The 25,710-nt window shown below is 54.8% G+C and overlaps 1 protein-coding gene across 3 annotated transcripts; it reads right to left on the reverse strand.

Moving 5' to 3' along the window:
• Window positions 1–1,243: 1,243 nt before the first annotated feature.
• Window positions 1,244–22,197, reverse strand: C1QTNF1 (C1q and TNF related 1). 3 transcript variants are annotated; one of them, XM_005597089.4, is made up of 4 exons: window positions 21,762–22,197; window positions 6,891–7,053; window positions 4,101–4,240; window positions 1,244–3,479 (listed from the first exon to the last, which is right to left on the reverse strand). In XM_005597089.4, the coding sequence occupies exons 2-4, from the start codon at window positions 7,037–7,039 to the stop codon at window positions 2,929–2,931; spliced, it is 840 nt and encodes a 279-aa protein (XP_005597146.1). In that variant the 5' UTR covers window positions 7,040–7,053; window positions 21,762–22,197; the 3' UTR covers window positions 1,244–2,928. The 3 variants fall into 3 exon arrangements, with proteins under 3 accessions (XP_005597146.1, XP_005597147.1, XP_023507665.1); XM_005597090.4 differs by having other exon boundaries at window positions 6,891–7,056; window positions 21,762–22,185; XM_023651897.2 differs by lacking the exon at window positions 21,762–22,197 and adding an exon at window positions 17,961–18,045.
• Window positions 22,198–25,710: the final 3,513 nt, after the last annotated feature.

Genomic DNA, 25,710 nt, shown 5'->3' on the forward strand with positions numbered 1-25,710 from the left:
GCATTGAGTGGGCTCCGGAGCAAACACTGCCTCCTCTCCCATGCTGGCTTGGCTGGCGGTGGGACAGGTGCTACATGTTCCATGTGACTGTCCCTGGAGAGAGGGTGGACGGTGGGTGAAGCTGACTCGTTCTTTCCACCCGCCTTTGGGAAATGCACTCATCGCCTGCTCCCAGCTGCATAGAAGCACATCCTCTGCCCAGTGGCCTCAGCTCTGGGGAGGCGGAGGCCTGCTCCTTGTCCTGCAGAGTCTGCCTTCCCCCGTCTGGCCCCAGCCCAAGGCTGAGTATGACCGCATGGGCTCATCCCAGAACCAAGCAAAGGAAAGACACCAGCTGTTTGCCAGCATGCTGGCACCAAAGGGAGCAAGCCAGCTTCTGCACTGCCTGCTGGCAGTTGGATAAGGGCCCTGGCCACTAACCCAGTTGGCAAGCAATGGAAACAAGAAGAAGAAACTTTTGCTATTCACCACTCGGGCATAAAGGGGGCTGTTGGTGGGTGTATTCAAGCCTGCAGGTCATTGTAGTGGGTTGAATTGTGTCCCCCTGATGTCCAAGTCCTAACCCGATACCTGTGGATGTGACCTTATTTGGAAATAGGATCTTTGCAGATGTAATCAAGTTAAGCGTCTTGAGAGGAGATCATCCTGGATTTATGGTGGGCCCTAAATCCAATGAGTGGTGTCCTTAAAAGAGAAAGGAGAGGGAGATCTGAGAGACACAGGAAAGAAGGCCACGTGAAGACGGAGATAGGCAGAGTTTAGAGTGACGCAGCCACAAGCCACGGAATGCCTGGCGCCACCAGAAGATGGAGAAGTGAGGAAGGACCCTGCTCTACAGACTCCAAGAGGAGAAGTGGCCCTGCCGACACCTTGATTTTGTACTTTTGGCCTCCAGCGCTGTGAGAGAATAAATTTCTGTTGTTTTAAGCCACGCAGCTCATGAGAGTTTGTTACAGCTGCTGCAGGAACAAATACGGTTGTCCAAGCCCACCTGCCGCCCGTCACCAGTGGACTCCTCCAAACACAGGGCCTCCAGGGGGGCCTCACCCAGCCGAGGCCATGAAATGAGTTCCCATGAAGAACAAGGGCATCCAGGGCCCAGCCTGTGCCTGCTGGGTACCGATGTCCCCAGATACCAAGCTGAGGGTCCCCAGGCCTCCACCAAGCAGGAGATGGGGTTTGGGGCTGGGGCTAGTAAGGAGGAGGATTCAGTTCAATGACCAAACAGACACGGCCACGATGCTGAAACACACAATTCCGAGTTTAATGTTTTCTGAAAGAGCACTGGGACAGCACAAAGCAGCAGGCGGGTGCCCTGCTCACTGGCAGGCCCACGGAAACACAGTTTTGAAAGTGTGACCAGCAGAAGTCCTGCAGAGAGAGGGATGTACAGACCCCGGACCCCACGGCCAGGCCCAGGGAGGGCAGAAGGATCGGTCAAGACCAGGGGTCACCAGGTGGTGGGAAGGAAGGCTCCCAAAGGGGCTTAGGAGCCCAAGCAGGTAGTAAGAGTGCCCCTGGGTCTGGGCGTTGCTCTAGAGCAAGGTGGGGAAGGGCTGCCCGGCAAGTCAGCCACAGGCCAGAGCACCAATTCCAGGCAGCCGCCCACGCTGAGAGAGGGTTCTGACCCCGGTGGTGGGGACGCGTCTTCTCTCCTGGTCTCAGGGACTGAGCCCCGTGGGAGCTCCAGAGACAGAAAGAGGGGGAGACTTCCAGCCCCTTCCAACTCTCTCCTACTCTGGGGCCCAGAGAAAGCCTTTCCCACGTTGGCTTAAGCTGCTGGTCAAATAGGTCGGGGGTAGGGCACTGGAGGGGTGCTGAAAGCTGCACCCTACGGGAAACAGGACTCTGAGATGGTGTGCGAGGAGGATTTATAGAAAACGTTCTGTAACCATGACAGCTGCTACAAAATCTAAAGTTCCAGCACCTTCCACAGCTGACCCGTCTGAGAGGCCGATGCCAGAGAGACAGGCACGGAGGCCCTGCCCAGGGCTGGAGGGTGGTGTCGGGAAGTGGAGCAGAGCCGTGCAGGATGTACGGCTCTGCCTGGGTTGTACTGGCTTTGCACCTCAGAGAAATATCTGCATGCCCTGAGGTCCCCAGCTGCTGCCAGGAGCCCATGGGTTCCAGCGAGCAGGCTGCTTCTCCCAGCCCAGAGACCTTAAGGCTCAGGGCTTGGCTGACCCTCTGGGGAGCTGACATTTGCTTCCCCAGCCTGGACCCCCTCACGGTTGTGGCTCAGAAAGACCAGCTGAACCCTCGGGTAAAGCCAGAGGGCTGTCCATAGGACGTGGACGTCAGTCCAGCTGTCTCCCAGGAAGGTTCATACGTGGCCTAAAAGAATTCAGCCAGATGTGGTTTCCGGGGGCCCCAAGCTGACCCCCTTTGCCTGTGGCCTCAGCATCCACGTTAGATCTTCTCTTAAAAAGGATCTCTGGCAACCTCAGTGGGAAACAGCCCTCCCCGGGGAGCCAGGGTGGCTGGTGGGAAGGCAAAGATAACATGCCCTCCCCTCCTCCCCAGTTTACTTTGCTCCTTTCACAACCTTTAGAATTTGCTTAATTATTTCCAGCGATGGGAGCAAAGATAACTTAGTCTGGGACACCCTGAGGCATCGCGTCGGCCGTCTGTGCGGGGTCACCTAAGGATATGTACACAGAGGGGAGCTGGAGGTCCCGGCTGTTCTCACAGGCGCCTGCCCAGTGATCATCTCCAGAGCCAGCAAGGCCTGGGACCACACAGCCTTTTTATCCTCCCACTCCCGTGAAGGGTGTCGTGTCGAATGCCAAAGCTGGGGACGTGGGGACCAGGGGAAGCAGGACCGAGGGAAAGGCTGATGGAGTCAGCCTGGTACTGGACCATGGGGGTCCGGGGAGCAGGGGGCGGCGGGGGAAACAGGAGGTTAGCCTCTGGCGGTACAGCAGGCGTCTAGGGCTCTGCAGCGTGCTTGACCAGGTAGCCGCTGAAGGTAATGTAGGTGTCGAACTCGTCGCTGAAGATGGCGTTCTCCCGCTCGCCCTTGAAGAGGCGCACCCACACCTCGTCCTGCTCCTGCAGCTCCAGCATCAGGCTCTGACTCTGCATGATGCTGCGGTCGCTCACCTGGGCGTACAGAATCACCACCTCCTCCCCGTTCTTCATGATGTGCAGGTACGTCTCCTTCTGGTTCCAGGTGTGCACGTTGAGGCTGAAAAAGTAGATGCCGGGCACGTAGCAGTAGAACTTGCCAGTGAACATGTTGAAGTGGCTGTAGAGGTTCACGAACTCCGTGTCGAAGATCACCGTCTGGTAGTAGTCATTGCTGTGCAGGGGCTTCTTCCGGCCCACCGAGAAGGCGGCGTAGTGGTTCTTGCACCGGTCCCCGGGGGCCCCCATGGACCCCTTCTGCCCTTTGGGTCCCACGTGGCCCCTGGCGCCCACGGAGCCTGGTTTACCGTATTTCCCTTGCAGGCCTCGATCTCCTCGGTCGCCCTTCTCACCTAAAAGGGGCATGAAAACACGTGGCGTCAAGCAAGCAGACCCGACCTCAAGGATTCTTCTGTTTTCATCCAGAAGCAATAATTTTTATTTTCCTTCTGGAAAATCCTGGCAAAGAAAAGGGAACATATGGGTTTGTCCAAAAGCAACAGGCTCTGTGGCCAGGCCCGCAGCTCACTGGGAGCAAATGAACTGCAGATGTCGGGCTCCGCCTCGGGTCTTCCCGGTTAGACTCTGCAGGGCCGTGCAAGGTTGTCTGCAGCCTCGGGACTGTGCTGTGCGGGTGACGGCATCTCAGAAAGCGGGCGGGAGGGCGGCGGACCCCAAGCCTCAAAACAAAGAGCGTGAGGCACGCAGTGTGAAGGCAGGTGGGGTGACACCCCGAGCTGCCCCCAGGCTCCATCTCCTGGCTGGGGCTGAGGGCCCCATCCCATCTCTCCTCTTGGAAAGAGGCCAGAGCCTCAGAAATGGAATTTTGTCCTCCTCCCCATCTAGATGACAGCCCCGAGGGAGACATTCTCCTCCTGCCTGGTCCACCCCAAGGACTCCACCTTCTCCCCCCACCAGGATGGAGCAGCCCCCCAGGGCAAGGTCCCCTTTGCGCCTCTTCACAGCAGCCTGACCTTTCAGGATGGTGATGTTGATCTGTGGCACTGGTATGGCCTGGTACACGGGGGTACCAGGGTCGCAGCAGCGAAAGCATCGGGAGGCAGTGGGCTCCTCACCCTGCTTGGGATTGTATTTTTCATGTTTTTCTTCAGTCCTAAGGGAAACAAAGACATCACAGTGAGAGCCCTGAGCTCTCAGAGCCGGGACCGCCTCCCTCTTCTGCTGCCAGAGGGTGTGATGTACCTGGCGTGCCTTCTCTCTCTTCTGGATGCACAAAGCGGTGTGTTAACGTTCCATCAAGAGAGACCACACTGGCTCTTGGTGAATTCTGGGACCCTACATGAAATTTCAGAAAGAGCCCCCTGCCCTCTGCTAACAACAATTCACGGTAATGGAAACAATAATCATAAAAACAGCAATAACTTGAGGGCTTTGCAAGATAGAGGCTGCTTTGGAGAAATCTGCCATTCTAGGAGGTCTTCAGATGCCGTGTGACAACGCTGTGACTGACCATCCCCTTCATTCATCTATGATTCTAGCAGACGCTCTGTTAAGCTGACTCATTTGTAAATGAGAGGGCTCCACTAGATCTGGGGCTTCCTCAGCAGCTGGAGGCTGGACGCTAAGGTTTACAACCTGACATGTGAAGACCGGCTCCCGGGCAGGGTGGACGGCGACGGCTCCATGCTGCCACCTCGCGGCACCCTGCTGCATTGCACTGTGCTCTCCCTGGCTTGTGGCTCTTTGCATAGGCTCTAGGGCTGTGACAGGAGGATCTTGGAGGTGGCACAGCACTTCTCAATGGGCCAGATCCTCATCAAACTCCATGCCCGCTTTTAAAATCCAGACAACGTGGAAATGGACCTATATGCCCTAAATTCAGCCACTCAAGAGCCCTGAACTCCCACATGGACCCCTGCCCCCACCTCTGGCCACAAGTCTCCATCTAGAGGTTCAACAAGCCCCACAAATGTCAAGTATCCAAAACTGATGGCCTGTCACTTAGCCCCTGAAATCTTCTCTGTCCAAACCCTCCTCCTAGCATCATCATCAGTTGCCCAGAATGGAACTTGCAGCCTTATTCTAGGTGCCTCTCTGGCCTCACCACAACATTCTGAGGATCACAGAGTCTTGAGGAGTCAGGCACCCCACACACACCAAAGTACCTCCAGAACCTGGGCCCTCAGCCCTCTTCATCTCTGGAGGACCGTTACCATCTTGACTGCTCGCCTGAAATTCATCTCTCCACACATCAATTCATCCTCTTCTCTGCCTCCCTGCAGTGCTCTTTCTAGACCTCTATCAGATTTAAACCTCTCCGTGACCTGCTACCCCCTCCATGATAGCCCTCCGTGACACCTCTGTAGGATTAAGCTCAGAAGAGACGCTTTCCCACCAGGCTCATATCCCCTCTGTGCTCCACCCTCTGGCACCAGTTCCCACCACCCTGAACCCACTAACCCTCACGGTGCCAGACACTGGCATGGCCACACCTTCGCACACACCGTCCTGGTTGCCAGGCGGCTTCCCCTCCTTCTGCACCTGGTGTCCTTTGAGACCCAGTCACTCCCCGTCCCTCCCACTCCCACCCCCAACCTTGGGGGTGCACCTGCGCTACAGAGCCTACCTCACTGCACTGGGTTGGGGGGGTGGTGTCTGCCCTGAGAGCCTCAGAGCTCCTGGAGGCCAGGGACTGTGTCATTCATGTGTGTGTCCCCAGTGCCTAGTGGATGCCCAGACCAAACCAATCGTAGGCACTCAATCAATGTTTGTTAAATAAAAAGAAGGAGGAGGAGAGGGAAGAGAAAAATAATGTTGTTACTTTGCTCCAAATCCCATGCAATTCCATGTACTCTAAGTGAGCCTGAAGCCTCGGCGATCAAGTCAGCCCAAAGCTCAAAATAATGAAGAAACTCAAAGCCTCTGGCTAGCGCCAAGGTGTTATTTGATAGTTTCATGAGAAATCCTACGCATTTTGTGTATTCCTACAAAATAGCCTGAAGTCTATATATCACTGAGGGTCATGGATGTAAAGACAATGCCACTCAGAAGAACGTCATAACTGTTCTTTTTTTTTAAGATTGGCACCTGAGCTAATAACATCTGTTGCCAATCTTCTTTTCTTTCTTTTTTTTTTCTCCCCAAAGCCCCTCAGCACATAGTTGTATGTTTTTTAGTTGTAGGTCCTTCTAGTTGTGGCATGTGGGATGCCGCCTCACCGTGGCCTGATGAGCGGTGCCATGTCCGCACCCAGGATCCAAACCGGCAAAACCCTGGGCTGCCAAAGCGGAGTGCACGAACTTAACCACTCGGCCACGGGGCCGACCTCTGAACTTCATAACTTTTAAAGGACGGCCACCACTTCTCTTGCCAGTCTTCAGCAATCCTCCACCATCTCGCAACCTGACCGGTGGTCAGGGTCACGGGGACCAGTCCTTGGTCCAGCATTGTCCCTGCCTCCTACTTCCAGGTGGCACTTAGAACTCTAGCAGATATTCTCAAAGACAAAGCAGGAATGGAAAGGCAACTGAGGGCTGGGGCTGGGGTTTTGGTGTGCTCTTTATTTAAGGACATGGCTGTGAAACCTCACACAGACCCACATTCCTTTGGGGTTGGAATGAGGCTGGGTTACTGCCCTCAGTTTCAGATAAGGCGCCCGGGTCACTGAAAGGAGAAATGGCTCGTCTGTCCTCCAGGACTGCCTCCTTCACATCTAGCTATGAATAAGCGCCCTGGGGTGCTCCGGACCCCAGGCACAACCCCGCCAAGCCACAGCTCCCTCACCCACACCTCCACAGCCTCACCTCTCAGCCGGGTCCAGCGGCGGCTCCCTGGTCCCCTCTTGCTCCTGCTGTTCCTGCTGGCCAGGTGGCACACGGCCCAGCACCGGGCCACAAGCAAAGGTCAGCAGCAGGCAGCACGCCAGTACGAGTCCCAGTCCACGGGAGCCCATCTTCCCGCCGGGCCCTGCTGGGAAAGACGCATGGGGAAGGACATCGGTTGGGAGGGGCTCTGTAGAGAAACAGCCGAGAGCAAGGGTGTCCCCAGACCCACAAAACCAAGAAGTGCTTCAGTCACAGAACCCCTGGGAGGACGGCCACACACAGGCTCTCTCGCACATACACTCCCACATGCATGCACTCTCACACTCGGCAAACACACACGTACTCATACTCTCATGTGTGCACACACTCACACAATCTCAACACACTCATTCGTATTCACACACAAACCTCAGTGCACACACACATGCACACACTCTCACAGGCTCACATACTCTCACGTGCACACGTGCATGCACACACTTGACACACTCACATGCTCTCTCATTCTCAAACACACTTCCATTAGGACTCAACACATTCGCACACTCAACAACTCTTGGTACACTTATGCTCACACACTCACATCCACACACTCTCATATTCACACTTGCACACTCATGCACATGCACACTTTCAGCATACTCACATGTACTTCCATACACACACATAATTCATATGCACACTCACTCACTCTCATACTCATACATGCATGCCCACACCCAACATACACACTCTCAACACACTCATAAACTTACACTCACACCCACACATACATGCGCACACACACACTCTCATGCACTGGCATACCCTCCCACACATGCACACTCTGTCCCTGGAGCCTCAGCCCCCCGGGCTGGCGTGGGAGCACCAAGCTGCCTCATGCTGCTGAGCATGGCACTGCCCGAGCCCACCACACCTCCCAGGAAGGAGATCCCTCGGCCACTGGACTCTGTAGACGATCATTAATGGGCCCTAGTAGGACGGTGAGAAAAATCCCGAATTAATTCGGGTGATCACTGTCCAATGACTCTGACTCTGCCCCAGCCCTGCACTCTGGGGGCCCATGAGCAAGCAGGCGGCTACAAGTCGCTCTCTGGCCACCAGGGGGCATGCCAGTGAGCGTCCTGGAGCGTCTGATTTAAGCACAGTGTCGGCCGGCCCCAGCCGGCATTCACTATCCATTGGGGCCAACCTCATGTCGCTTACTCACGGCGCCCTCGGCAAAAACTCTGGACAGGACCCTCCTCACCCAGGATTGAACTGTCCTTCTAGAAGGAGACGTCCATCAGGGGTTCCCAGCGAGCCCATGAGGGGGCAGCGCTTGGGCTTAATACAGGCAAAACTTCCCACTCGTTTTCACCCTTAGAGGTATCACCCGGATAACTTGGGGAGTCGGGTTTTACACGCGTGTGGGTCGTAAGTCACGCGTGCCTCGGCTGTTTCTGGGGGGCTGGGAAAACTCCCTGCCGTGGGAGGGGCAACTGTGGTCAATTCCACCCTATCTTTGTTCACCAAACCTACAGTCTAACATCTCAAAGGACCTATGAGGACTCAACTCAGTGCTCTCAAATGCACAGTGAGAAACCGAGGCCTGGCGGGAATAAGGACCACCCACCCCTGGCAGCCAAGTTATGGGTGGGATCCAGGTGGTTACTGAGAGACGAATAGGAAAAGCAAGGAGAACAATCTCGAAAGGTCCTACGTGTGATTTCTCTTTAATTCCTCTTTCACGTCTCAGGAAAACAAAAACGGAGACGGATATCTTTTTTTGTCAGTGATTATCTACCCAGATGAATGCCCCTTTCACATGCCTTGGGAAGCCGCGGACTTCCTTCAAATACCGCGTTGCTCAGAGGCTTTGTGGCCGGGGAGGGCATGACCTCTCCACTGGGTCAACTTTTGGACTTTGTTCTCTACTCTGTGCCTTAGGGGGCTCACTGTTATAGCTCCACAGCCCTCCCTGCTGGAGCCCCCGTGCCAAGTCGGGAACCTGGGGGAGGCAGAAGATCCGGGAACAAGAGCCCTGGGACAGAAAGGCAAGGGGCCTGGGCTCCCAGTGGAGCCTCAGAGACATGATGAGGCTCAGCGCCAGGAAGGCTGGCCTCCTCAGGGACCCCCTCCTCCCCTGTCACCCATACCTCTGCCGGGCCTTTAATTCTCTGCCTGACCTCCGACCCCACCCACTGCAGTGGATTAGCTCGGCCCCCCCACCTCCAAGTTCTCTACCAACCAGCCATCTCTCCCAAGTGTCAGGGCCCAGAGACTTTCCCAAAGACCAAGAGACTGCTTGGATCAGCCACCCACTCAAAATCTCTACTACCTCTCCTCCGCTTCTCAATGGAAGTGTGTATGTGCATATGTTCATGTATAAAAGTCATACTTAAATTATCTATCCACCTATCTACCATTTCTCCAGGCTCCTCGGCAGGGTACGCACGACCCTCCCCGGTCTGCCCCCACTCTTCAGCTGCATTGCACAGCACCCTCATGCTGTGTTCGAGCTCCCTGCTTCCCAAACTTTAGTGTGCACACATAGCACCTGGGAAGTCTTGTTAAAATGCAGGTTCTGATTCAGCAAGTCTGGAACAGGGCCCTGAGCATCTGCATCTTCAAAGATCCCCGAGTGCGGCCAGTGCTGCTGCTCCAAGGACCGCACTTTGAGCAGCAGGGTCCAGCCACGCCCCCAAACTCCTGGCATCTGTCCACCTGCCGGCTTCCTTCTCCTCTGGCCAGGAGCACGCTTTTCTCCTCCTCTTTTCTACATAAGAACTAGGCTCACAGGACCCACAACTGCACCAGGCACTGTGCTGGCATCCATGCATCATTTCAATTAATCCTGATAGCCTTATAAGTTAGGGTTAGGTCTGAAAACACCTCTGCATTAATAATTTTTACCCCATCACAGGCCTTGGATGGACCTGAGTGAATTCTTTAAGGAGACGATACTCATTCATTATTATCCCAAATTTACAAATGAGGAAATAGGGCTGTAGAGAAGTTGATTAGCCTGACGGTCCGACTTTTACGGGAGGGCGGGGGCTGGATTTGAACTTGGACAGGCTGCCCTCGGATCACAACAAAACCCCACCGGCTCTTCAAGACCCAACTCAAGTGCTTCCTATTCTTCCTGAAGGCTTCCGGATCCCTCAACCAAAAGCTCGCCCTCCTCTTTGTAAATGTTGTTTTTCATATTGTCCCCTCCCGCAGAGAGCCGTGCTTGGCCTGTAAGATTCTGCACAGCAGACTGTGACGTCCTCTGGGCCTGGGACATTGTCTTCTTCATCTGGGACCAGCCAAGCATCCTGCAGCACTCCGAACCTGACTGCTGCTCAACAAATATTTGTCAAATGGAATTCTCTAAATTTATTTCCCTATTTCTGTGTTTCCTCTGTTTTTCCTTGGCGCCTTAATAATTACTCTTTCTTTTTTTTTTTAAGTGCCAAGCTTGCCTCACTTGAAAGGAAAAGAGATTTTCCTTTCTTTACACATTTTTTTTCCTGAACCCAAAGTAATATATATTCATTTTGGAAAAGTTGGAAAATGTTCACAAAAGAAAGTGAAGAGCCAGTCACCTTGGATTCTTTTGTCCCCAGGGGGTCTCAGCCTCAGCACGATGGACATTTGGGGCTGGCTCACTCTTGGTCATGGGGCCGTCCTGGGCATTGTAGGATGTTTAGCGGTGTCCCTGGACTCCGAGCAGTAGATCCTATTAGCACCCCCCACCCGCAGTCATGACAACCCAAAATGTCTCCAGACTTTGGCACATGTGCCCTGGGAGGCACCCAGCCCCCCAGTCGAGAATCAATGCTCAACCCCCAACGGAAGCACCATTTTGCTCGTTGGTGTGTCTCTTCCTAATCTGGAAAAGGGTTTTCTGTACCCTGATCAGAAGAGATGGGGACCAGGATGCAGCCGGTCTAGGGGTGATGATATCAGTGGGGGCGGGGGCATGGCCCAGCAAAGACTTGCTGACACCGGGCTGGTGGAGTGAGGGCCTCAGGGGCTGGTGCTTCTCCTCAAGAACCTCTTCTTTGGAGCCAAAGCAAACCCAGCTTGAAATCTCTCCTTCTTCCAACACTTCTTCAGAACCTTTTTACCAAGTCCCACAGTAAAGCCAGCGTCACGACATTATGATCATTTTAGTCACTTTCGGGCAAAAACAGTATTGCCCAACTTCTAACCAAATTTGGCTCCAGATCACTTTTAGCAATTTCCAGTGGAAAAAAGTCCTCTACAAAGGGTGAGGTTTTGCCCCCAGTAAAGTGACTTAAAAGAATGTGCTGTACACAGCGAAGGCAGGTCGGGGAAGTGGCCCCCAGGACTCCTTGGCCAGTGGTGTGTAACCCGCACGAATCTGGACCCACGTGGTCCAGTCTCCAGGCTGCCTTGCGGTCAAGGCATCTGAGGTCAATTCCAAAATGACTCAAGTTCTGGACTTGTCTTTCCCAAACCCAGTGAAGAAATTCATTTGCCAAATTCCAAGAACACCTTTTTTCTCCCACCCGTGTCCCTCAGGACCTTCCGCTCTTCAGAGTCCCTCTCCTCAACCTCCTCATCTACCTGCAGCTTAACCCTCCCCCCCCCGACAAGGAACAGACCCCCTTACAGGAGCTGGGGGGCAGAGAGAGAGCACTGGGCCAACTACGGGATCTGGAGGAGGGCGGGAAGTCTGAGACCACTTCCTTGTTAATAACTTTTATCCCTCGTCAGACCTCGCGTGGACCTGGGGTGAATCCTTTCAGAAGACAATCTTCATCCACGTGTTCAAGTTTCCTCATATCTGTTTAAAATCGGTCCCAGTCAGCTGTCCCAGTTATTTTTTGGCTGCCTCCCACCTCCATGTTGTCATGCCTGTGTTCTGACAGTAAACTCCCAGAGCTCAGGCTCCACACGTCTGCGTTTTATCTGATGCCACACCCAGCCCAGCGCCATTTGACAACAGCATTTTATAAACATGGTTTTCCCTCTTCCTTACACCTCATCGGGCGACCAGCTGTTCTAGAGGCGAGAAGCCTAGGATCTCCCTGGATTAGAAGCTGACTGTCCAGTAAAAGAGACAGATGTGTGCCCAATTATAGCTCAAGACAGAAAGGCAGGTGTTGATTCAAAGTGGTAAGTGGGTAGCGCTCCAGACCTGTGCTCTCCAGTGCGGTGGCCGCTAGCCACATATGACTATTTCATTTGAAATGAATCAAAGTTAAACAAAATTCAAAATTCAGTTCCTCAGTCACGCTAACCACATTCCAAGAGCTCAATAGCTACACGTAGCTGGTAGCTACCGTATTGGACGGGGCAGAATAGAGCGTTTCAATAATTGCAGAAAACGCTATTGGACAGCTCTGTTCTATTACAATGAAGTCAGTGGGGGAGGAAGGAGGAAGTATGAGCAAACAGCAGGCCAGAAATCTGGGAGTCATTTAGACTCCTTCCTCTCATACATCCGCCACATTGAATCAGTCACCAACCCTCTTTAACATCTCCTGAAGGTCTCTTCTCCTTTCTACCATTTGCCTGTATTTGATGCTTTCCAGGAGCTCTGGCCGTGTCCCAGACCTCAATCCACCCAAGACAAATATCTTTGTCTGGCTTTTCTAGGGCCTTGACATCACCCCAAAATTTTACATGCCTCTCCTGAGGAAGCTTGGCATAAGATAGAACTTTTGCCCACACCTAATGGCTTCTAAGTCAAGAATGCCATCCAGCTCAGCATCCGATCAGCCCATTTCATACGGCATCAACCTTCCCTCTGCCACCACCCCTTCCACACATCTGCTCCTGCCGCCTTCCCCTCCCCGGTCTGCTCTCAACCAGAGAGGAAGCCCTGGGGCTGTCTCTCTCTGCTCTGACATCTGGGAGAATTCTGTTGAGAAGCTCAGAGCTCTCCAGTGGCTGCAGGAGGTCCCCTGTATTCAGCTCCTGGGATGCCCAGAGAGGAGAAAGCGCCATGTTGGGGTATCCCTCTGGCCCTGATGACCATCAGGATTTTCTAACACATGACATCTGCTTGCCTTCCCCAGAAGCCATTCATCACACTAATTTGCCACTTACCAGCTCCTCTGGCAATGGGCAGGAGGGAGGCAGAGTGACTTCCAGTTGATAAACGACGTTTGTTCTCCAATTCCAGAAGCCCAGTGAATATCTAATTTTCCTGTCTGTAATTGGGCAGCCCCAGCTGATCCTGGACCCTCCCCCGCTTCCCCCCAACCTTGTAGAGGAAGCAGTGGGAGGGTGGGGATCCCTTAGTAAAGGAACTCCCTTCAACTGAAGGTGAGCAGTGCCCTTCCCAAGAGATGTGGGTGTCCTGGCGCCAATCCCACTCCCTGAATCTCCCTCTTTTCCTTTTTCCAAGAAGCTGCGTTCTGGCTTGGAGGAGGAGGGTTTATTTTTTAAGGCTTGGGGGTTTATTTGGTTACCTCCGAAGCCCACAGCTGGGGATGGAGATGGGTCTTCCAGGGCTACTCGCTAGTTAATAAGCAAAGGCTTCCTTTTGCCTGGATAGGAGCAAGGTCTAGCTTGAGACAAAACAGTGAAGGAAAGAGAGGCCAAGCATTCTCCCCATCCCAAAACATCTCCATCCTCTCCTGGGACAACTGACTGCACCTAGACCAGGAAAGGCCCACCTGGAGCGGAGAGCAGACATGGTCTAAGTTCCTGCCCAGGCCCTGCGGACGAGGAGACCACGTGGGCTGCAGGCGTCAGGCCTGCAGGGGCACCTGGCCAGCCCGGCCTCCACAGCTATGATTCCGTCCCAGTGCAAACAAAGATTTCCTTGACTGGAGCACTGTCCTTAGATCACCTCCCAGCTGTAAGGCCTCGGGCGGCAGACCTGGCCCCGCTTTGAGAACCGCGTGAGAGAGAGGAGCTAGTGACAGCTCGTGCGTGAGCTCGCTCTGCAGGTGGCCTGGCCCACTGCCCACTTCCCCGCAGCGGTGACGCCCTCGGGGGGCTGACGGCTCCCGAGACCGAAGGAGGAAGGAACCTGGGAGTTCCGTGAGCCGCGCCCCACCACACCAGCCTCTCACAAGCGGTACGAACGTCTCTGGTTTTCTGGGGTCTAGACATCCCCGCAATGTTTTATAGGCATCCCCAGGGGAAGCTTGGCAAACGATGGAACTTTGTCCCACACCTAATGGCTCCCAGGTCAAGAATATGATTTAGCTCAGCAGATGCTCAGCACCCCTGCCGCCCAGTCCAGCCCAGACCGTCTGGCTGAGATCGCCAGTGTCCCTCCTGACACCCAGCACTTGCTGCCCCATCTTCCGTGAGCGCTATGGGGGGCCTGCTGAGGAGACCACCTACCGCCTTCACCCCAGCTCCGGCCCACCCAGTGTTTATCCTCCTTGATCTCCTCTTACAGACAGGTGTCTGCAGGCTGTGTCCTCGGCTCTCAGCTCCTCTCACTCCAAACCTTCTTTCCTTCTGTTATTTTCTACGAGATGGCTTCAAGCGACATCTCCTTGATCCTCGTCTGCACCTGGGCCTGGCCACCGAACCCTAGGCCTGCGCTCTCCAAAACAGCAACCGCTAGCCCACTCACGGGGCAAGTCGAACCAGACAAGAGGCAAGAGTCAGTTCCCAGATACATAAGCACATTCTCAGTGGCTACCCTCTCGGACAGCACGGCCAGGAGAACGTTACATCGTTGCAGAAAGTTCTGTTGGACAGCGCTGGTCTAGAGCCAGGCATACGACTGTCTTCTGAACATCTCCTCTTCGCTCTGTCACAAGACCCTTGAACCCCCAATTAATTCATCTTCTCCCCCAGACCCCACCATACCTGCTCCTCCTCCTACAGCTTATGGCTCAGGGGAAGTCGGCACCGTCCACACAGAGGCCCCGGGCTGGAAATCTCGGAGCCATACAGACTCTTACCTCCACGTACCCATCACCTCTCATCTGTCACCAAGCCTCCTGAGGGTCTCCTCTCCCCTCCTCCCCCTTGGCCTCTGTCACCGCTTCTTCCTCAGCTCTTCGCTGGTCCCCCGTCTTTCATCCACCTTCCAAACTGTCTACCAGAGGCAGCTTTCAGAACTGCAGATCTGAATGCCACCCTTGGCTTAAAAGGCTTCCCACAAAAATAAAGGAAACATTTAAGCCCCGAGCTTCACCATCTGGCTCCTGCCTCACCTCTGGCCCTGTCGTCCCCACACCTGAACATGTATCCTTCACTCCAGCCATCTGGAGCCACTCGAAGTCCCCAACACAAGGCAGTCGGTCTAATCCTCTGTCTGTCCTTTTCTCCTACCACTTTCATCATCTGTGTGTTCGTCAGAGCCAGCCTGATGCCACCTCCTCCAGCATCTTGGACAGACTGGTCTACAATCATCGGCCCTCTTATCTTGTCCCCGCACAGCACCCCTCGCAAGCAGGAGCTGTGTCTCATTTCACATGCGTCTCCAGTGACTGGTATCTGACTTTCAACATTGATTGAGCTCCACTGTCACCTTTCAGCCATTCCCAAGTGGCAGAGCCATCATCCACAGAGGACTTCAGGCTCCCACACTTTTTGCTATGGCCTCAAGCCGGTGTGTTCAAATCTCTCTCTAATTCAGGATGGGAGTGGTTTTGGGGAGACGAGGGGAGGGGGGACAGTGACCCAGGGCACCCTATTAAGCGCCATCAGAACACTGAGTCCTGCCATGGCCCCCTCACATCTTTTTCTCAAATGTTCCTCTTATCTACACTCAGAAAATCTGCTTCAAAAAGAGTTACAATCCACTGCCTCCATTACCTAAGGTCGCAAACCACCTAGGTGTCCTGCAAAAACAGTCTAATTCAGTAAATTATGGTGCATTCACACAGTGGAAAGCTAAAAAGGAGGTGGTTGATGGGGCAGCAAACTCAAAGGCCTTTAGCTACTGTCCGCGGGCTGGGTGTAATATAACAGGGAGGGGTGGGGATGGCCGACAACCAGCCACCAGGTGCTTCTTTTAAAGGCATTTAAATAAATAAACAAATAATGCTGGCGGGGGCGCAGCTTCAGCCAGCAGCACCAATCAGTGCCCTCTGTGAATAGATGAAGATTTACTGACATGGAAAGATGTTCCTAAACGGTGATGAGTGAAGACGGAGGTTGAGAACATGCACACAAAAATACACGCCCATAACACACACGGACACTCAGCCCCAAAGAGCTGAAGCCACCCACCTGGCTGCTAGCAGCAATTATCTCTGGGTGATGAAAATGTGGATGTTTGCCATTTTCTTATTTTGGCTTCTCTGGGTTTTTTCCCTATAACAGTCACGTATTTTTTTCACACTAAGTACACATTATACTCCACTTAGAAAAATGACAAATAAGCCCACCCTGGGGACTAAGGGAGCATTTTGTTTATCCCAGGGAATTTGACTCTATGTGCAGAGAGGGAGAATGGGGGAGGGTTTGGGCATGCTGTGGCAAATCCGTGACTCAAGCAGGACCACGCGGATATAAAACGACCTGGTGCTGAAGCCCCACATTCTTTCACAAGTGTTTACTGAGCGCCTACTCAGTACCAGACAGAGGGCTGGAGACTAGGGCCACAACCGAACAAGAAGATCCAGCTCTTCCCCTGAGCAGCGGAGGCCCCGAGTGACCGTGGGTGCAGCTCAGGCCGGGGAAGGGCGTCTCACCTGGCCGAGAATCAGGCCAGCTGGAGACAACGCGTTTTCTAGAAGGAGGGGGATTTGTTTTGTCTTGGACACACTGGTGGTACTCGCTACTGAAGGAGGCCACCTGCGGCAAAACAGAAGGAATGAGCCAAATCCTTGAGCCCATGAGGAATTCTGCACAAGGGCCAGGCGAGTCAACAGGCCAGGTGCAGCCCCATCCTTTATCCCAGATTCCTTCTAACAAAGCCCTGCTACCATTGACTAAGCACCTACTAAGTGCGGGGCTCTGGGCACGGTGCTCTCCATACACTATCGAGCTTGAGCCCTATGGGGCACCTCAATTTCTCAGAGCAAATGGGCTCAGAGCGAAGGAGCCACTCACCCCAGGCCCCACCGTGGGGAGGTGCTGGAGCTCAGGGGAGACCCAGGTGTGTCTGACAGCAAACTGCCTTCCACTTCACCCCGAGGGGTCTCCAGAAAGATACCAGAGAGGGCCAAACTACGCTGGGCCAAACTGTGGCCCAGCAGGCTCTCCCACCTGTTGGGCGTTCCCCCGCTTAGCTCGTTTGGCTACAGCTGGAACGGCAGCCGCAGCATTCGGCTCTGCGGAGTTTACCAGCCAGCTGAGCCCCTGCATCGGTTCACTCGGCAGATTGCTGTGCGCCCGCCCTATGCCAGCCACAGGATGGGGCACTGGGGGGTCCATGATAACCGTCTTCACGAAAGCAATGCGCAGAGCTGTCCCTGCTGGCGGCCAGCCAGCACCTTAAAACTCACCGTTGGACTTTAATTCCTTTGGATTAAGACGCAGAATCACCAGGAACACCCTCCTCATTCCTCAAAATGTGAGGAGCGTGGGAGGGGCGGCCCGCGGAGCGTGCATTTCTAGAGCATTGCTTGTGCAGGATGGAGAGGCAACCGCACGTTGGTGAGCTTTGAAAGGACGTGGGAGGAAGAAGAGCACACCGTGCAGGGACGGCAATGGTCGCATCCCACCCCCAAGACCCTCTGACGGTCAGGAGCCGATTGCAAAGGGATCTGAGGCCAACTGCAGCTAGCAGGAAGGAATGGTGTGAAGAATGCACACTGGGGGGGGGGGGGCAGGCAGCATCATGCCCTGTGTCTGCCCACCCCTTGGGGGACTGTCTAGGGGTCAGGCTTGGTTGGACCCCCTAGAAGGGGCCCCTGCAGAGAGGGAACTGGAAGCGGGAGAATGTGGAAGCAGAGAACAGAACAGAAAGGGGAAGGGCGGGCATCAGACTGTGCCCGCTGGCTCCGCCTGCCCAGCACGTGCCATTCTCAGGGTCTCCTCAACCAGGGCTTACAGCAAGTTTACAGAACTGTGGGTCTTGCTCTCGTAGCTATACCTTCACGGGGAGGGGGGGCGGGTCTTGAAGGCCAGAAGACCCAAGAGCCCCTTGACCACCCCCAGACCCACCCAGACCCACCCATCTCTCACCAGAACTGCTTTAGACTCCTCACAAGGAGAAAGGGCCCGAGTGTTTCCAGGTGCACCTCAGTCCCCAACTCTGAAGACCAGACCCAGAAACCTGCAGGGCAGAGCCCAGCCCAGCCCAGCTTCCGGCCTGCACCCGCCTGCAAATCCACCAGAGCTGGCAGCTTTCCCAGGCGAGGTCCTTTCCCTTCTCTGGTCCCCAGGGCAGAGGGTGGCTGGTAACCAACCAGATGTCCCCACCACTTGGGGAGGGGGTGCAACCTGAGACGCAGGGTTTGGGGCATTCCACCAAGTGTGGCTTTACCAGTGGCCAGCAGCGACATTTGACCCAGCACGGGGCACCAAGAACTTGACTCCCCCCTGCCCTCCACCACCCCCACTGCCCGCCCCGCCTGCCTGCCTCTTTTCCCATCCTCCCTTCCCATCCTGCCTCCTTCGTCTCTTCCAAACTCTGCTCATCTCATTTTAAGAAAAATTCCTACAGGAGCCAGAGAGATGGTCAGACACTGAGGCCCAGCCTCGCCCACAGCCGTCCCGGATGGGGGGACACCCCAGTATGACTGTGCCAGTCCCGTCCACTGCTGGAGAAGGAGCTGACTGCAGGGGCCTCTGGGGCAGGCCAGCAACACCCCAGTAGGCGGTGGGGGGCCTCCAGTGCCTCTGCCCACACCCATCTCTCTTTGAGCCCAGTTCTGGAAAGCAAGAGTGAGTGGCTTAACGGGATACAGGGAGCCACTCACGTCTCCCACGTCACAGGCATCACCCAACTGCAACCCTGACAAGGACTCAGGAATAAAGATGCCCCCCCAAAGGGTTCAAGAGCTCCCACTCCTGCTCACGCCACTGAGCCCTGCCCCCAAGAGGCAGAAAGGCGAGGGTCAGGGGCACAGGCTGCAGCAGCAGAAGTTTCACCGCAGAGCTTGGGGAGGAGGAAAAGAGGCAGCGTGCCCCGCTTCTGCTCGTCTGTAGTTAAGCGCAGAACGGGCCCCACCAGGCCAAGGAGCCCGGCATGGACCCAAAGAATCCCGAATCCCCAGCCTCATGGGGCCAGCTTGCTGAGCTGCCCCGAGAAAGCATGGAAGGAAGTGCCTTGAGCAAGCTTTGATGGCTCTTTCCCACTTGTTCTCTAAGCAAGCGGGCAGACAGGTCCTCCTCGCACTGCCTGAGGGTCCAGGAGATGCCCGGGTGCTGTCCAGGGAGCCGCTTTGTCTCATTTAACTTTAAGAGAAGGCAGATTTCAGCAGGTAAAAACAGGAAAAAACAATAACCCTCAGCCCACAACGTAGTTGCAGAAGCACCTGGGAGGCCAAGGCCCCACTTAAACATCTCTGGGCTCTCAGGGAGGGGAGACAAGGCTCCCTCTGAAACACCCAATTCTCTCTCCAGCAGATGGGCAGGCAGAGTCGCCTTAGGCAGTCAGCAGAATGTGGAGACCACAACGGAACCTGGAACCCGTCTCTTCTTCCTTTCCTTTGCAAGCTGTCACCCCCATCCCTAGCCCTGGAGCCTCAGCCACCCACAGCTGCAGGAACAGGGACCCACACGAGGGGCCGGCTCCTGAAGACAAAAGTGCTATGGCAAGCTCATGTCTTGTGAGGACGCCCAGCAGCACGACTGTATCTACGAAATTCTTTTCATCTTTGTTTTGATGGGTGAAGTTCAATGCCAGAATATTTGGTTTATGAGTCATGCTAATTACAGCTGGGGGGGGTGGGGGGGAGGGCAGGAGGCACCAGGAAGAACAACAGAAAGAAGCATGTTCTGAAAAAATTATGCTGTGCTGGTTGCCCTGAATAGGGAGGTTACATCCCAGAAATGAGGAGGCAGCTGCCTGCGTCCTTCCTGGGACCACGTCTGCTTTCTGGGCTCCACTGGGGAGGGTGGCCCTCGCTGGCTTGGCAGCACCTGCCCCAGACAGGCAGCGGTATCCTCTGGCTGGACGAGGGCCCTCCGAGACCTGCTACACCCGCGTTTCTCTGTTTCCCTGACTTGCTGTTCCCCCGGAGCACTTTCCTTGGCGTCACAAAAGACTCAAGATGGGAGAAGGAAGAGAGAAAGGGTCAGAAGAGAGGGCAAGGGTCCCTGGGAAGCAGAGCCTGGCAGTCCTTCCTGCCCCAGGGCCCTTTCTCCGTGGGGTGCTGGGAAGGGGAAATTTGAAAACTTAAGGAAGCTTGGGTTCCAGCCTCAGCTCGAAGACTTGTGCATCCTTGAGCAAGTCACATCTCTTCTCTGGGCACCGAGATGCAGATTTGAGTCCCGGTCCTTCCTCTACTGCCTCTGGGCAAGTCATGAGCCTCTCTGAGCTTTTCGGGGGTGAGTGCCATTGATAGAATTGTCAAGAACAAACATTTGCTCAGTGCCTGCTGTGCAGGAAACACACACACACACATCCATGGCTGCCATTATTTTTATTGCCGCTGTTGTGATTGAGTCATCCTAAGCTGCTCTCAGCTCTTAAGTCAAGAGGGCAAGTGGGAAGGAGGGTGGGAAAGGACAACGCAACCCACCGCCCCGATCTCTCCTTCACCTGTATTTTTCCTCTCCTCTCTAGGAAGGGACGTTGAGCAGGCCTCGTGGAGGACGAACTTCCTTGCCACGCAGGCCTCTCCCTGTAGCACACGCAACAGTGAGGCCGCCTACTTGTGACCTCGCACATGGGGCTGGCTGCGTGCTTTCCTGCGCTATAAAAAGCAAGGGCCCAGCAGCCTCTGAGGACCTCACATCCTCCCACAGGGACCCGGGAAGTAGCTAGTGGTTGAGAAAATTCAGTTTCTCAGAACACTCCCCATTTTCAAATCGCAGAAGAAGGAAGCTCCACGTGTGCCAAACTGTCCCCTTTCTTAGAAGCCAAGTGAGACAGAGGAGGCAAAAACAAGTCACAGAGAAGGGCAGCTTCCTCCCTCCCTTCCAAGGGGACCCGGAGGGCCCGTTGTGCCCAGAGCACAGGGGGTCTGCGGAAGATACAGGAGCTGCCCAGGAACTGGTGGGGCCCAGGCTAACAGGATATGGGCACCTACGACAAGTGGGACCACACCTGCATGGGTGGAGAGGCCCTAGAGTTGCTGGGCGGTACATGGTACGTAGACGCAGAGAGGCATGCGTGGTCCAGAAGCCTGAGGGCAGCTCAGCGGCTCGGCCCCAGACTAGGGGCTACTCTCAGAGGTGCAGACAACCAGGAGGGTCCCCGGGAAAGGGACATTATTTTTCCCTGTCCAGGCTGCATCCCCTCTGAGAACACCAAGGCCATTAGATCCCGGGCCAAAGTCAGCATTTCCTGTTCCGTGTGGGGTTCAAATTGGCCACAGGCAGGGCTGGACAAACCTGGCTTTCAGGTGGTCCAGGCAATATTGGGGTGGGGGGCTCCCCACCACGTGCAGAGGGGACTTGAGCACCATTCCTTTTCCTTTCACGTCCTCAGAAAAGCACCAGAGAAGAGTGAAGCAAGATAAACACCCACAAAACATGGGAGAGGTATGATCCCTGCTGACAGCATCCATCTGCCCCAGAAGCAGACGGAGGCCACGGCTCTCCAGGGCACCTCCGCTCACGAAGCGAGCAGCAAGAACGGGCAGCGAACCTTCGCTGACCTCCTGGTCTTCCCGCAACCCCCACCCACTACCCCTCCCACCCCATCCCCGGCACAACTGCCACCCGGCCCCTCCCACTCGGCTCCTCGCCGGCCGGTGAAGGTGTCTGCTCCGCTCCGCTCTGGCAACCGGGCTGAAGCCCGAAAAACGAGCTGAAGCAGCGCTGGGTCCCGCCCGCCCGGTCCCGCCCGCCCGGTCCCGCCCGCCCGGCACCTACCTCCAGCCGGCGTCCGAGAGCGGGGCGCCCGCGTCCTCCCCGCGGCCTCTCAGGCTCTCCCAGCGCCACTTAGAGCATCTCCCAGGGGCGCAGCCTCCTCCTCGTTAGGGCCGGGGGGAGAACAGACGCGCCGAAGGAGAGCGCGGGGAAGAAGGAAGGGAAAAGTCCTCGGGAAGAAGGCGCAGAAAGTGAGGGGGGGATGGGGTGGGGTGCGGGCAACACAGCCCCTTCCCGGCACCTTGATCTCCTTGGCTCCAAGGTCTCTTTGGTCAGAAGCGGAAACGCGGTTTCTCGAAAGTAAAGGAAGAGACGAAGAAGGCAGGACAGACGCGTAAAGAGCAAACCCCAGCCAGATGTGAGCGGCCGCGGAGCCTCGAACGCTCCCAGCGCATTTTATCCAAACAGCAGCCGCCGAGGATTAACTGTGTGTGTGCCCGGCGGGCAGGGGAAGCCAGCGCTGCCCTCCTCCTAGCCACCCTGGGAGCCAGCCCAGGATGGGGATGGAGGGTAGCCACCTCCAAGTGTCTGGAAGTCCATCCAGGTGTCGGAGGTCTGGGGGCCCAGGGCAAGGAGAGTTGGGACCCCCGAGTTCCTTGGTGGCAGGGGGATGGGCTCCAAGGAGCTCAGGGGGCACCTGTAGCCACCCCTGTGGGATCAAGTCTCTGGACGGTGGCAGACCTGACACATGCCTTCCATCAGGCCTCCACCTGGGGTCCAGGGACCACGGACAGGTTTGGGGGAATCTGTGGACCTCCTAAAACAGAATACAAAATTGTGTGTGCACATGTGTGTGTACACGTGTGCATTGTTGGATGGCAATGGTGTATTGCTTTGATCAGAGTCCCAGAGGGTTCTGTGATCCAAAGGTTAGGAACCCCTGTCTGGGAGGTGCAGATGTTCCAGAGGACAGTGTGAGCCTGGCGGGGGACAGAACAGGAGGGACTCAAACATTTCTCAGGCTTTATCAGATCTTTCGGTCCTTAATATGAAAAATGGACATTTTCTCCATTTTATACAAAAGTTCTTTCCAAACAAGTCCCTTGGCCCCACCTCGCATCCCAATACTGCCCCAGGCTTCTCGGGAGTTGCCCCAGTTATGCTGGTCTCCATCCCCAAACTCTGATTCAGACCAGATAGTTCTAGAATCTGATCAGATCACGAGGGAGGAGGGATCTGGCCAGAGAAACAAAACTCTGCGCTGCTGTGGCAGTTTTCTTTCTTTTTTTGCATCTCCCTGGCCTCCATGTTCTCTCCAATCTGCTCAGACATCATTCCTGCGCTTTTATCTTGTCACCGCTCCTCCCAGGGCCTCCCTCTCTGGCTAGACACAGGGATGCTGGTTTGGGATGCTCGGAGCAGAGCACAGTGGCTGTGCCTCACTCTCTGCCTTGGAGTGTCCTAGCCACCTCAGCTCCCGGCTGTCTGCTGGGAGGCTAAGAAATCAAAATGGGAGGAGATGGGTGTGCATGCCTGACATCTGCCAGCACACCTACTAGCCAGGGCAAGCTGAGAACGATGGAGATGGAAGAAGAGAGAGAGTTCCAGGCAGTGGAGGCAGCCAGTGCCCTGTGGCCACTCCACGGAGACCCTGCAGCCAACCCCCAACTGTGGAAGCAAAGGGAGAAATGCTCCTGATCCTCCAGTGGCCCTGGAGAACTTCAAGGACACTATGGCAAGATTAAGTAAACATGTCTCTGTTGGAGATGTGGTTTCAGCTAGCGTTAGATGACTGGGAAGGCCTCATGATCTCCATAATGAGTCTAAGGCTTGGCAAAACTTACATCCCGGGTTGCTTATCGACACAGGAAAACCTAGAGATAAGCTCGTCTTCGTTCCTGTGCATAACACGAGGAAATTCCCGGTCAACAAGACCCGGGCCAGCACACTGATGACCTTCCCCCAGTTGCTCTGTCCTCGAATAGCCTTCACAGCGGGAGACCAGGGAGACCACAACAAGAGAAGCAGAAAAGGCAAGCAGACTGCATCTTCATGCAGCACCTGCGGGACCTTGGTCTAGGATGTTAGAGAATCCAGGTCTTTCTCAAAACTCCTGGGAATCGGGAACTCCCTGAATGCAGTAGGAAAGTTCCCCATTGCCCCATCCAGGAGACTCTGACCTGAAGAAGTCGTGAACCGACATCAGAATTCAGTGCACACGAAGTTGGGCATGCAGCTTGAAAGAGAAACAGATGTGGAGATGGAAGATTTGTTCCCCCTCTTTACGCCATGCAAGATGGCTTTGGTGTTGAAGAACTAAAAGACCGTTACCTTTAAGATAATTCCAAGACATGCACTCAGAGACCCAATACAGAGCGAAGCTTTAGAAATACAACCAAATAATGACGGTCTCTTCCAGCAGCGACTGGCTCGTTCTAACAGGACGTTTAGATCCTTGGCCTGGGGATGCTGCCCAACCTCGCTGGGCCTTAGTTTCCTTGTCTATAAAGCAGAGACAGGCCCACCGTCTTTCATCTGGAACCTGTGAGGCCAGATGTGTTGGGAGTAAGATGCAAATATCATATAGGGCATCTTACCCCAGCAGAATTAGGGGCAGCGCCCCTGCGTCAGACACTTGAATATTCTGTAGTGCGATAAATGAAGGCCATTCATAGTCTCACAACAGTTCAAGTCACGCTGTTCTGTCAAATTCGTTCTTGCCAAAGTTAGGGCAAAACTAAGTTTTCAGAGCTTTTTGTATTGGGGGGAGTTGGGGTAAAGGATTATGAAGCTGTAATTTCTCACACGGTTGATCAAAGGGGTGATGGAGCAGACTCAAAGTGCTAGAATGTTCGTTATAACTGTCACTATCATAAGTATAATCTTCCTTCCCTCCTCTTGGGTTGAGTCTCCATAACTCCCAAGAGATTAGAAAACTGATTACTCATTTTTCTTGAGGCAGAAACGGGGCTGGGGGGAGGGGAGAGCGTTGATATTAAATGTGGCAACAAGAGCCTGGGGTTTCCCAAGAAATTTGTGTGAGACAGAAGGCTCGGCGGCATGGGAAGTCCCAGAGAATGGAAATCGAGGTCTGAGAGCATCTCGGGTAGAGCCTTCACCACCCACAACTCAAGCCAGCAGGCAAATGGGCAAAGAGGCACAAGGCCAGGCTCCCAGAGAAAGCCAGTCAGCCCTCAGTAAAGGAAATAAAATACGTCACCAAACACAGAGCTGGCCAGGTCCCTGATGTCCTTTGTCATCTACTTCATTACTGCTTTAAAATTGTAAATCGGAAAGATGGGAAATCGGGCAAGCCAGGGACCGCCATGCAGACTGTTCGATTCTCCCCCAGTGTGGCCATAGTGCCCCCAGGCAACCAGGGCAGAATGTTCTCAGTTCAGCAAAAGCCTTCCTGTTGGACCGTCCAGGCCAGCGCTGGGACAAGAGTCATGGCAAAAAAAACAACATGAACAAATCAGAACCCAACGCCAGCAGCAGTGCGGGGGAGATTTCATCAGCCCTGTGACGGGCCAGAGGCCTGGGCAAACCAGAGCAAAGAGCAGCGCCCCCAAGGTCTCTCTCTGAGGCTCCCTACTGTACGGCAGGCCACGCCCATCTGAAATTCCCCAGGAACTTGCAGCTCCTGCACAGGGACGTCTGGGCCAGACTCCTCGAGGCTTCCCGAACATTCCCAAGTGGCTCCGCGTTCTCAGACAAGGGCAGCTCCTGGGAGGTAAAGCCCAGAGACTCAGAGGGGGAGGGCACATTCCCCAGAACCCCTGCCCAGGGGGCAGCACACTCTGTCCTCCCCCGTTTGCCGATTCTTTCTCTCTCCCTGGGCATGTCATTGCCGCTCACTCTGTCTGTTTCCTCATCATCGGAAAAAACTATGTGACCTCCATCAAAGTCTGCAAGACGCTCGGTTCCAGATAAGCACAGCCTGTCATTAGTGGCACTGTGATTTTTCCTACCGCGGCCTGAATGTCCTGCCTCTCCCAGCTATTTTGGGCCG

The sequence above is a fragment of the Equus caballus genome, chromosome 11, assembly GCF_041296265.1.
Source record: "Equus caballus isolate H_3958 breed thoroughbred chromosome 11, TB-T2T, whole genome shotgun sequence".
Classification (NCBI taxonomy): Eukaryota; Metazoa; Chordata; class Mammalia; order Perissodactyla; family Equidae; genus Equus; species Equus caballus.